This window comes from Hippoglossus hippoglossus, chromosome 4 (assembly GCF_009819705.1).
Source record: "Hippoglossus hippoglossus isolate fHipHip1 chromosome 4, fHipHip1.pri, whole genome shotgun sequence".
Lineage (NCBI taxonomy): Eukaryota > Metazoa > Chordata > Actinopteri > Pleuronectiformes > Pleuronectidae > Hippoglossus > Hippoglossus hippoglossus.
Window position 1 is genome coordinate 20,546,797 of NC_047154.1, and position 12,135 is coordinate 20,558,931.

Below are 12,135 nucleotides of genomic sequence, written 5' to 3' on the forward strand. Positions count from 1 at the left end.
CGTCCACAAAGCCTCAAAGTGTTGTCGATGTATCATCATGGGCTTTAGGTTTGGGATGAACCATGACGGGATGGGGAACGCCTGCGGCCCCCGCAGCCAGGAGACCGCCAAGCTGATGGCCGACCACATTACTATGAAAACTAACCCGTTCATCTGGTCGGCCTGTAGCCGGGATTACATCACCAGCTTCCTGGAGTGAGTCAGCCTATCAGAAATCTGCAACACCACAAATCATTTGGTAATTAGAGGTTTCAGAGAGAAGAAGTCACTTGGACGTCAATGTACCATTTTTGATGGTGAGAGAAAACATTGAAGTTACAGATTGAAAGTGACAGAAGGCAAATCAACTTAGATTTAATCACCTGCTTGTTCAATGTTACAATAACGTTGTACCAATTAAAACATTACCAGGTATTCTATATTTGACTCTCCCTCCCTTTTCCCCTCTGGTGTAGCTCTGGTATGGGCTCCTGTCTGAACAACGTCCCCCCCAAGCAGGAGTTTGTGTACCCCACCACGGCACCAGGTCAGGCATACGATGCAGACGAACAGTGCCGCTTCCAGTACGGCATGAGATCTCGACAATGTAAATACGCGGTGAGTGAACTGTCCACACTTTTCATTCATCTTTCAGCTTCTTTGTTCTCTATTGACTTGCTCTCCGCCGTCTCTAACTGATAGTTGATGACAAATAGTCTGAAGAGTTTGAATTATTTTTCAGAAGTGGTAGGTGGTGGGTAGATTTGATTTGATTCTGTTATAAACAGTATATGAACATATAGTGACTTTTTTTTTTTACCATATTCAAATACATATCTAACTGAAAAGAAATAAGAAGTATCAAAAAACAAGACACAGACATGCACTGACAAACAAGTATGTATGTACGAAAATGATAACACAATAAAAAAGCTGTTCAGTTGTGTTGAGCTAAAAGTGTAAATTTCTTTAAATATATAAAATGTATTTAAAGGGTTCTAATAAATAAATACATAAAATAGTTGGCAGATAGGAATTCAGAGTAAGTGTTTATTGTTGAGTGAAAGATATGAAGGACCTTGCAGTACCTTTGCTGAACAGCGTCAACTCGAGTGATGGCTCAGAGTGAATGGACATCTGGAACAGCACACGGCTTTATAGACTCATTATTATGGATACTATGTGGTCAGAGCATATGTACCCAATAAAACGTAACCCCATGTGTTATAGACATTGCTGTAGAGGCAGAAGAGAGGAGTCAGCAAATCCGCCCCGTGTCTCTTAGTGTATGTAGAAACACTCTGACAGGTTGTCTGACCATTGTCTTTGTTCTTTCCCTTTTTTATTTTTCTGTCTCTATCGTCTGTATTTTATTCTCCTTTCACTGACACACACACACACACGCAGGAAGTCTGCAGTGAACTATGGTGCATGAGTAAAAGCAACCGTTGCATCACCAGTAGCATTCCTGCTGCAGAGGGAACCATCTGTCAGACCAACACAATAGAGAAAGGGGTGAGTGAACTCTGAAAAACAACTTGTTTAATGCATTAGTCTTTTTAAGGGTTGTCAGTGGTGGAGGTAGGATGGAGGATCTGGAGGCTCCAGTCCCACTGCTAATGTCCTCATCCTGACTCATCTTGGCTGTTGTTTTGTTTGGATCAAATGTTTTCCAATGAAAATATTTGTAAGATGAACTGTTGTAAAAGGAAGAAAAAAAAAAGATCACCCTTGAAAACAAAGTTCTGTTCCTGGAGCTGTGAGCTGTGAGCTTTGCTCTTATTCTTTGTTAGTTTTGTTTTCCCTTCGAGATTAGGACTGATATTAGGATATTTGCTTTCCATAACCTTTTGGGTCAGCGTTTTCCATTATTAAAAATGAAACTCATCCTTTCTTAGATGTGAAGCTGTTATTGGTGCTGTGTGTTCATGAGTGTATTTTACCACAGTGGTGCTACAAGAGGTTGTGTGTGGTGTATGGGACTCGTCCGGAGGGCGTGGACGGAGGCTGGGGCTTGTGGTCGCCCTGGGAGGAGTGCAGCAGGACGTGTGGAGGCGGAGTCTCCTCTTCTATCAGACACTGTGACAGCCCCAGGTACACATCTCAGCTGGGACCAGTCTGAACTGTGGTATTATTATTGTGGTGAAAAACTCGACCTGGTGGATCGACTCATACAACTCAGCTTATTTACACTTATGTCAAACTTAAGTAACTTAAAAGTGAGGATCAGCAAGTACGATAGGTTTTTGAGTGTTGCTCCCTTCTTTCTGTCAGTCATCTTACCGCTGTGTCATTGTGCTACATCGCTGAGGTTATATCAAATCAATCCTAAACCTAGAATTGCGCTCAGTAGAGCATATACTTCAATCACAAAATGACACAGACTCATAAATATCCAGCCTCTAAATATGCCGGATTTTTTTGTATCAAGATCCATTAATCTTTCCCTGAGAAATATATGAAAATTCATTTTTTTTTAAACGTCCTATCTAGAAAGTGATACAATATTCTAGATAGGAGCTACAATAAGTGACGGATTTACATTTAATTCTGTCACTAATCTTATTCCAATTGAAACACACTCTCTCTCTCTCTCTGTATATATATATAAATATGTATAATATATATCAAAATGTCTGATATCTGAGTCATCACAAAATTACTAACAGACTTGCTGTTGAATCACAGTCACCAGATTCCTCATCTTGAACTGATTAAAACTAAGAATGAATTGACCCAAATCTGAGGCCTGTGGTCTTTTCTTGTATCATTTCTTTGCGTCATTTGGCTCCGTGATGTTTAAATTTGTTGAAAGTTTAGCAGGAGCAGCCATTTGATGGTGTCTGGCTCTGGCTACCTTCTCAGCTGTTTTTTAAAAAAAAGTTGTTTTCGCGACGGTTTATGATACACAATAAAGCAACAAACATTAGACAGACAAAGGCAGACAAAGCAGCGATCGGGAGCCAGCGCTGTGTGCTGATGTGATGGAGGGTAGATCTTCTTAAATTGTGATCAGATGTGACGGACTGGCCTGATTCTCTCTTTGTTTGGGTGCAGGCCAACCATCGGTGGAAAGTATTGTCTGGGGGAGAGAAAGCGTTTCAGGTCCTGCAATATTGATGTGAGTATCACTGCTCTTCATCCTTTTTATCGTCATTATCATTAATTAGTCAGCACGATGGTCATTGCACCGGCCTCTGCTAGTATGTGTTTGTGATGCATTTTCTGTGCGTATATGACTGTGTGTACGTGTGTGGTTGCGTTACAGGAGTGCCCCGCAGGCTCGCGGGATTTCAGGGAGATGCAGTGCTCCGACTTTGACAGCGTTCCTTTCCGGGGAAAATTTTACACCTGGAAGCCATACAGAGGAGGTGAGTTAGTAAACCTACTGTGTGTGTGTGTGTGTGCGTGTGTGTGTGTGCGTGTGTGTGTGCGCTTGCACATGTGTGTCTGTCTACTGTCTACTACAAATGGCCTCTTTGACCTCTGGATCACTGTCAACCATCGGTTTTATTGGCTCTGTCTGTAGTTACAGCTCTGAACTCCCTGAATTAATTGCTGTGATTTGGAAATGTTGGCCTCCAATGGAGGTTTACAAGACTCCTAATTGGGATGTGAACCAGGGGTAGACCCAGAACTCACTGGAAGGACTGCTTATCCCATCTGGCCCGGGAACACCTCGGGATCCCCCATTAAGTGAGCGTTGAAACCGAAGGGCATCAAAAAGAACAGCGCTCCCCCTCTTTCTCTTTCTTTCTTTATTTCTCTCTCTCTCTCTCACACACAAACAAACACAATAACCGTCTGTCGCAGCCAGATTGAACTTTAGCAGCACAAGGAGAAATCCTACCTACGTCTGTGAGTGACCATTAAAACATCCATAAAGATGTTACGATCCTCAGCCGGTAGGATCCAGCATAAAGATAGATATATACTGTTTTCCCTGTGTGCATTCACACAACAAGCATACATACAAAGTCAGGTAGGTTAAGGAGACTGCTATTTATTCCTGAGTGCAATTTGGTGCAGATCCAAATAAAAATCCAGATCTAGTGAATTAAAATGTGGCTTCATAAGGTCATAAGACTGTTGGACCTTGGTGGAGGAATGCGCTCTACTGAGGGTCATTCCAATTTTAAATTATTTCCATTACATGTTTCGTTGTACTTCTCTCTCTTTCTTTTTCTGTCTCTCTCTTCTTCTCCCTCTGTCTCTCTCTCTCTCTCTCTCTCTCTCTCTCTCTCTCTCTCTCTCTCTCTCTCTCTCTCTCTCTCTGTGTATGTGTCCATGCGTGCGCAGCGCGAGGAGAAAGTGAAGCAAAGCTGCAGCCTCTCTCCAGTCTGGCTCACAGATGCTGGCTGCAGACAGCCACGCATCCCACAATGCCTTGCAAGAATTCCTTGCTGCTGATGAGCACTACACTGGACGTGAAAGATAAATAGTTTCAACGACATAACTGCCTTTAATCTAGCCCTCCAATAACATAATGGCTTACAGAGATGGCCGGCCAGCCAATTCCAACTTCAGGCAACAAGTGCTCCTTTCATCAAGTCAGCTGATTTTACAATGGAAATCCCTTGCAGCTGTTAAAATAGGAACCGTGCCAGTGACTCTGCCCTGCGTTAAGGCCAGATCACAGCGCCCAGCCCCTTTTCTGTCCTCTGCAGCCCTCTCTCTCTGTCCTCAAAGTCTCATTCCTCCCTTCACTTGTACCTTCTCTCTCAGGGAAAAGCAGCCTCCTTCTCTTCTACCCCCCTGTCCTCTTTCCTCAGGACGCCTCTCCAAACCTTTCTCCCCCTCTTGACTCCTGACTTTTGTTCACCATTATGCAATCTCTTTCTCCATTTGTCTACTTTCTGCCCTGAGACACCAGAACAGAAACAGTCTTTCACTCTCATTAAAAAATTGTTTTGTTTTTTTAAACAAGCTGCTTGGCATTGCTGTTCTCTGTCTAACGGCCTTCACATTCAACCCTCACTCCATACAACATACCCTGCAAGTTATTACTCACTCACACACATACACACACAAACCGTGCTGCAAGCCATGGCTGCCCTGCCAAAGCTAGGCACCATGGGAATTGTATTTTTCCATGGTCTGACCACTTTATCGTTTTCGAGCCCTGCCAGTGCATACTCTCTCTCTCTCTGTCACACTTTCTTTTTCTCCCTCTCTCCCCTTCCCAGTACACATTGTACCTGCCTCAGTGCTGCCAGCACAAACAAACACAGCCCAGACTGATGTCAACAGCCTCTCAAATAGTGGAGCTGCTGGCGAGCTGTACAGATGAATGAAGGATATATACCATTTGGCTCGAGAAAACCTTTGTGTGTGTGTGTGTCATGGTGAGGACAAAGAGAACATATAAGAGTGAAAGGACAAAAAGATGCATGTGCACATGTTTATAAAACCTATAATCAGTTGTCCCTGTTGTAAATTATTGTGCAGCTTATAATGTGCTTTATATGACACGATTGTGTTGTTGAGTTCTTTATCACCACTACTTCTCAGAGAGACCTTTATTGATGAACTAATCAATAGTCCCTTGTAGAAAATGTCAGTGAGTTTGGAATATGAGTGTCGATTAGTGATGAATATCATTCTTACTCTGGGACACTTCCATAAACTCTCTGTTGGTGGGTTGCGATTTGGCAAGTTTTGTAATTTTATGAATGGTTTTTACACTTGCAGTTTAGTTTATTATTATTTAGTTTTAGGTTTTCATTGTTGCCAGTTTAGTTTCATGTGTTTATACGTCTTTTTGTTAGGTTAGTGTGGGATTCCAGCCACTCTCTTGTACAGTATGTATTTAGCAGTGGCAGTTAACAGTAGTTTTGTGTCTGTGTGCGTATGTTCAAGAGAAGCCGGGGCCTAATCACATTCAGCTGCTTGTTCTTCATTTGTCAGCACTGAGAAACATTTCCCACTCCCCTGCAGACTCTGTCTCTCTCTCTCTCACTCTGTCTTTTCACTGCTCTCTTCATTATTATTCATTGTGACACATTCGGCAGAACAAAGACCCAAAACCAGTTAATGTGTCAATATGAAACACGCTTCATTCACTTGTGTCTGTGTGTCCAGGTGGAGTGAAGTCGTGTTCTCTCAACTGCCTGGCCGAAGGTTACAACTTCTACACGGAGCGTGCTCCAGCTGTGGTGGACGGCACGCCCTGCCGAGATGACTCCCTGGACGTGTGCGTAAATGGGGAGTGTAAGGTGAGATATGAAGATTGAATACTCTTGTTGTTTTTTATGCCTTTTACAGCCAGAGGTCGGAGGCTTTATGGTTTTGGGTTGTCCCTCAGTTCAGCCCATTCTTGTGAACGCGATATCTCAATCATTCCTTCAGGGAAATCCTTTAAATTTGGTACGAGCGTATAGTTGGAGTCATGGATGAACTTATAAGAATTTAGTATTTTAAGGTCAAGGTCACAGTGACAAGAACACCTCGAGAGAATCATTTCAAATTTGGCACAAATGTTCACTATAATATTGTAAAGTGAACTCATAAATTAACTGATGAGATTTTGATGGTAGAGGGTCAAAGGTCACAGTGGACTCACAACAGGTTTTTGGCTTCTTGAACATAATATCTCAAATCTGCATTCAGGCAATTACTTTAAAGTGTTGACCAGTTGTCACTTGGACTCAAAAGATGAACTGATTAGAGTTCAGTGATCAAAGGTCACGGTGATCTCATATGAGTCTGGAAAAAAAGTATGTAGACTGAAACTGCAGAGGCAGAGGCATTCAACAGCAGGGCGGTAATTCTAGCTTTTGTTTTTCTTTGTTTCTTGTTCAGCACAACCATGCAAAGCTTTAATTGAAACGTCCACATGTGAGCTGACAAGCCAAATAGCTGAAGTAGCAGAATAAAAGAATCAACACGAGCTAGCGTTGCTTGCTCTCACTCTCCAGACTCTGGACAGTCGCCACCGTCGACTTTACACGCGGGCTGCCGATGATCATCATGATCAGCTGCTGAAATGAAAAATGATCTTAACTCTGGCGGCGATCTCAGATTCCCATTAACCGATGTTCGCTCTTTAATCCTAAATGATAATGAAAACAAATCGTCTCACAGTGGAAGCAGAGACCACCTGGAGCTACAACACGTCCCTGGAACTTAGTGTGACAGCAGCATGACTCAATTCAGGGATGTTGATAAAAAAAAGAAACACCTCATATTAATAGGGCTCTGTTTACGTGGTCGCTCTTGATTTGCAATCTGTTGTTTTATAACTAAAAAAAAACAATAAGTTGAAGCTTTCCCATAAAAAACAAATCAGCTTAAATTTCAGTCAACTTTCTGATTTGTTGAATGTCAAAAGATGTTATTTTCAGCCCCTCACTTAATTTAACTTAGACTGAGAAGCTAAAGGCGACTGGAGATCCTGGGCTCATCCAAAGAGAGGATTTTGTTTATCAACATCCCCTCTCTCTTTCCTCCCCTCTCTCTTTCCTCCTCTCTCCTTCACTCCTTCCCTGCTCTTCCTTCTCTGTCCTCTGCTCTGTTCTGGTCTTCAAGAACTCAGTGACCCTCAAGCTCAACTGTTCCTCTGTCTGCATTGCAGACTGGCTCTCATTCACTGCACTCTTATTATCTCTGTCTCTTTCCCTCTCTGACTCCACATCTCTCCGTTCCTCCCATTTTCTTACTCTGTCCCTCAACTTTTCCCCCTTCCTCCCTCATCCCGTTTCTCTGCCTGCCATCTAGTCAGTGCCTCTTCCTCACCCTCTCTTCTCTTCTCTTCTCTTCTCCTCTATCGTCTCACCTCTCATGTGTTTTATTCACACACAATACTTCAAACGCGCTGTGGAGAAATCTCTATCTCTTGTGTTTGCAGCCTCATGCTGGCTTTTGTTCAGGAGGTGGTGTCTGCCAATGAGAGAGAAGAGAGAAACTGAAGGAGAGAGGGAGAAATGAGGGTGGTAGAAAAAGGGGCCGAGGAACAGATGGTCCGGTTGAACACAACATGCCGCTGCAGACAAAAGGCTCGTCGGCTCCAGTCACTTTTTCCTGGATCTGTCGGACAAAATATAGAGTGTACAAAACGTCAGGAACACCTGTTCATGCACCATGTAAATCCAGGTGAAGGTTGCGCTCTCACAGGGATTTCACCTGCTGATCTTTCTCAGCTGTACAGTGTAAGGGACAGATAAGAAAAAGTGAAACCTAGACTTCATTGAAAAAAGCTTTTCCTGCTGCTGGTCTGTCGTTTTTAAAAGGAGTTTCTTACAGGCACAATAAAGCTTCAAATATCTTTTACGGTGTCCCTGGCTCAGCATCTTGTGTGCACATATACTCTAATCATAGTTTTGGCTTGCACATTTTCCATGTTGCTTAAAATGTCAGAGGCTCTTGACTTTCTTCTTCACTGGCCGTGGAGCGATTATTAAACCAAGTCCTTGAATCTCTATTGGGGCAACAGTACATTCTGATTCCTTTTAACCAAATACAAAAATAGATTTATTCTTGTCAGCTTGAGAAGTTATTTAAGATTATGACAAGTCTCTTTCCTTCAATTTGGAAAACGCAAAAAATATTTGGTTTACTGTAATGTATGAGAACCAAAGAGCATGAAATCTGAACATTTAAAAGCTGGAAACGTGGGGTTGACATTTTCTCTCAATCAACTCAAGATTGATGAAGGTGTAGTTTGAAAGTCAGTTTTTAAAGCAGTGATCTGTCACCTCACTTCATATTCTAACTGTTCAATAAAGATTATGTATTTTGCCTGTAAAGATGAGGTTTGACCTTTAATCATTTTAATCTTTAACGTCACAAATGCAACAAGGGGTTAATCACAGTTTCAACGCCGGATTTAGTCTTGAATTATGATCTAATCAACATAAAAGTAATAATAAACTTAAGCCTCATTATCCCTTTCTACAATAAGCAACTGTCATATGAATATATGAGTATGAGAGCTGTTGCCATTCATTTTCTGCCCTTTTGTTTAGGTTTGGTTCACTGTTAAAGAGTTTGAGTGAAACCACCTGCTTTGCTCATCATGAAACTTATTTATGTCGACAGCTATGAGTTTAGCAACCGAAGAGCATTATGTCTGCACAGGATCACAAAACACATCTGGACTTACCATCTGATATTTCTGTGTTTGGGAAAAGTGGTCTGGAAGACATTAGATGTAATCCCTCAGCCCGGCCTCTGACACCTCTCGACTTACTGACTGTGCCCCTTCACCCATGGCCCCGAGTGACCCCCCTTACCCGCTCACTCCCCTCTCCCCTCTCACAGCACGTAGGCTGCGATCGCATCCTCGGCTCTGACGTTCGCGAGGACCGCTGCCGGATCTGTGGAGGTGACGGGAGCAGCTGCACGACTGTGGAGGGACTCTTCAACGACTCGCTGCCCGAAGGAGGTAGAGACATAAAACACACCCAGGCCCTTTTCTTACTCTCCCTGTAATCACATTAATTTAACTTTTGGGAGTGGTTTCCACAGACATTGCTGCTCATGTAGATGAAGATTTTGATGTGTCCTTCATAAGCAGTGGGGAAACATGGTTCACTTTTTGACTTCAGCTTTGGAATGGTTTCCCCTTTTTCTGAGAATCAGATTACGTTAACATGAGGCATTTACCTTGAGAAGTTATGCAACATAATTCTCCTTTGCCAAACATGTGCATATCCAACCTTTGGACTCTGATGCTTTGGATTGTGAATGCATCTTGGAAAGCTGCCTTACCCAATGAGTTGGGATACCCCAAATATTCAGAGTGTATCATATGATTGTCTGTTCACATGTGAAGCAGCGTGCCGGCACAGTTATTTATTTGATTGAGCACATAGCTGCACAAGCAATTACATCCGCTGTTTTACACTAATGAATGCTTAGAGATACACAATGTGTATATACAGCAGTTGAGTTATTGCAGCCCAGATTGAATTGGTATTACAGATAAAGTCTATAAATTCCTGGCTAGTCCTTTAACGTCTTGTTGGCAGGCCTTGGAAAAGCATCAGTCAGTTTTTTTGTAGATTTGTCATGGAGATATACTTATGTATCCTCTGCATATAAATTCAATGTTTTGACTTCTACTTATGGGACTTAGAGAGAGCAACTAAATAGAGAAAAGAATAGGGCCCAGAATCAAGCCTTGAGGTACACCGCAAATGTTGTCTGTCAAAGAGGCCACTTTACAGACAAACCACTGATTATACAGAGATAATTATAAATCAAAGATTATAATTGATATCATACACAGATGTACATCATTAATTTCCAAGCCAACCCAAGACCTCTAAGAACACAAAAAAATAATACCCAGAGCACATTAACAAGCACACATGAATATATACATACCACAGTATGTAAGTTTATATATATATATATGTGTATATATATATATCTCCAGCAGCCACCCAGAGACACGTGGAAGACAGATTTAGGTGAGGTCCAACCAGTGTGGCTTGAGGTCCGTCAGCCGCCATTTCTATTCTGGGTTACATTTCTCACCACAACACCAAACTCCAGAGTCTCTCACCCAACTGTCAACACCACTCACCCCCTTCCAGGATTCCTCATGGGGGACACACCCTGAGCAAGCAGCCTTACTTTGGACCACAGTGACCAGGCCAGTATGTCAACCCCAGCTGAAGTCTCAACCACCCTCAAAATATCTGACATTGTCACTGGGTTGAAAAAAGTCAGTGAGTAAGGCTGAAGTCGTAGGTTGTTTGGTCTTGGTGGTCTGAGAAGGGTGTCTGTGGTCAGGGCTGTTATAGTATAGAAGGCTGTTGTACTTATTTTAGTCATAAGTTTGGGGGGATTGCGAGAATCTAGTTAAAAAGGAATTGTCAAAAGACATGAGATATAGGTCGATATTTATGGACTTCAATTTCCTAGTAGGGGTCAAACTTCTCAATCTAAAATTAAAAAAAACAGTTGACTGATTGATGCAGCTCAAGTGTTTAATATCCTAAATACTCTCTTACCAACACTCAGATGACTTGGTCACAAGCTACAGTACAGCCTGATCTCATCTCTAACCAAATTCAAACTCCAGGCCTCAGGGACTGAAGGCTAGTTCTGACCTCACGCAGATTCATAACTGGCAGAATCACTCATGTCTACAGCAAACGTTTTTATTTCTCTGAACTCCTAAAGCACCTCTCGTCTCTGCTCCAGTGATTTAAATATGGTCTGTCTCCTGGCAGAGAGGGCTGCAGAGTAAACGTGAGTAAAAGCTCATGCAGCGAGGCACAATATCCTGATATACATCATACCGTTATCCCAGTTTCCCCATCGCAGAAAAGTGAAAGTTGAAGTTTCTTAAAGATGCTGTGTTCTTACTTTGTGATCTCAGCTTAGATGCAAAAATGTCCCTTTAACTCTCTTTCCATCTGTCCAGCCTGTGGCCGTAGTAGGCGGTGAGGGGTAACTGCAGTGTCATGGGCCAGGGCTTTACAGCTCCTCGGCACTGTTAACAACACAGCTCCTCTGATTGTTAACAGAAGAACCTCACACCCTCGCTCCGTGTGTGTCGGTCTGTGAAGCCAAAAAAACCCCCCTCAAACTCGGTCCCTGTGATCTTCCGCGCCTCCATCTTGAAACCCAGAGTCAGTGTGACCTCTCCAAGCTCCACAAAGAGGTCATAAGCCAAACCTCTCCTTTCCTCTTGTGGTCAAAGCACTGGAAGGAATTATCTTAGTCTTCCTCTTCGTCCAGTGAGGCCTAAGTTATTTACAGGGCAGAGCTTAGAAAAGCAGAGCGGGGCAGGGTGGAGGTGAGATGAGCGTAAAAAGAAAAGTTACTTAAACAGATGGAGAGAAGAAGAAGAGAAGAGGGGACGAGCCGGCTCTTGGCGTAGTTCTCACTCTCTAACAAAGAGCCGAGCGGCTGCGGCCGGCTGCCCAGGAATGCAACTGGAACCTCAAGCCTCTGCTTAGTCCATCGTTGTCCCACAGAGCTAAACACTTATAAGTCGCTCCCCTGATCCCCAGCGAATAAACCTCAATCGCTTTGTTTTCATTTTTTTGAGTTTGTGTTGGTCTGTGTTTGTGTGTGTGTGTGTGTGTCTCAGGTTACGAAGAAGTGGTCCGAATCCCCAAAGGATCAGTGTTCCTCCACATACAAGAGCTCAACATCTCCCTCAACTACCTTGGTAAGATGATATTCACGATAACTTTGAGT

General features: G+C 42.9%; 1 protein-coding gene across 3 annotated transcripts in view; it reads left to right on the plus strand.

Moving 5' to 3' along the window:
* Window positions 1–12,135, plus strand: part of adamts10 (ADAM metallopeptidase with thrombospondin type 1 motif, 10) — a 43,931-nt gene that overhangs the window by 22,832 nt on the left and 8,964 nt on the right. For all 3 annotated transcript variants that reach the window (XM_034583409.1, XM_034583410.1, XM_034583411.1), the window contains 9 exons: window positions 49–195; window positions 456–597; window positions 1,387–1,494; window positions 1,928–2,073; window positions 3,037–3,100; window positions 3,248–3,350; window positions 6,061–6,194; window positions 9,238–9,361; window positions 12,026–12,106. In XM_034583409.1, coding sequence (XP_034439300.1) covers window positions 49–195; window positions 456–597; window positions 1,387–1,494; window positions 1,928–2,073; window positions 3,037–3,100; window positions 3,248–3,350; window positions 6,061–6,194; window positions 9,238–9,361; window positions 12,026–12,106 — 1,049 coding nt within the window. The remainder of the gene's footprint in view (window positions 1–48; window positions 196–455; window positions 598–1,386; window positions 1,495–1,927; window positions 2,074–3,036; window positions 3,101–3,247; window positions 3,351–6,060; window positions 6,195–9,237; window positions 9,362–12,025; window positions 12,107–12,135) is intronic.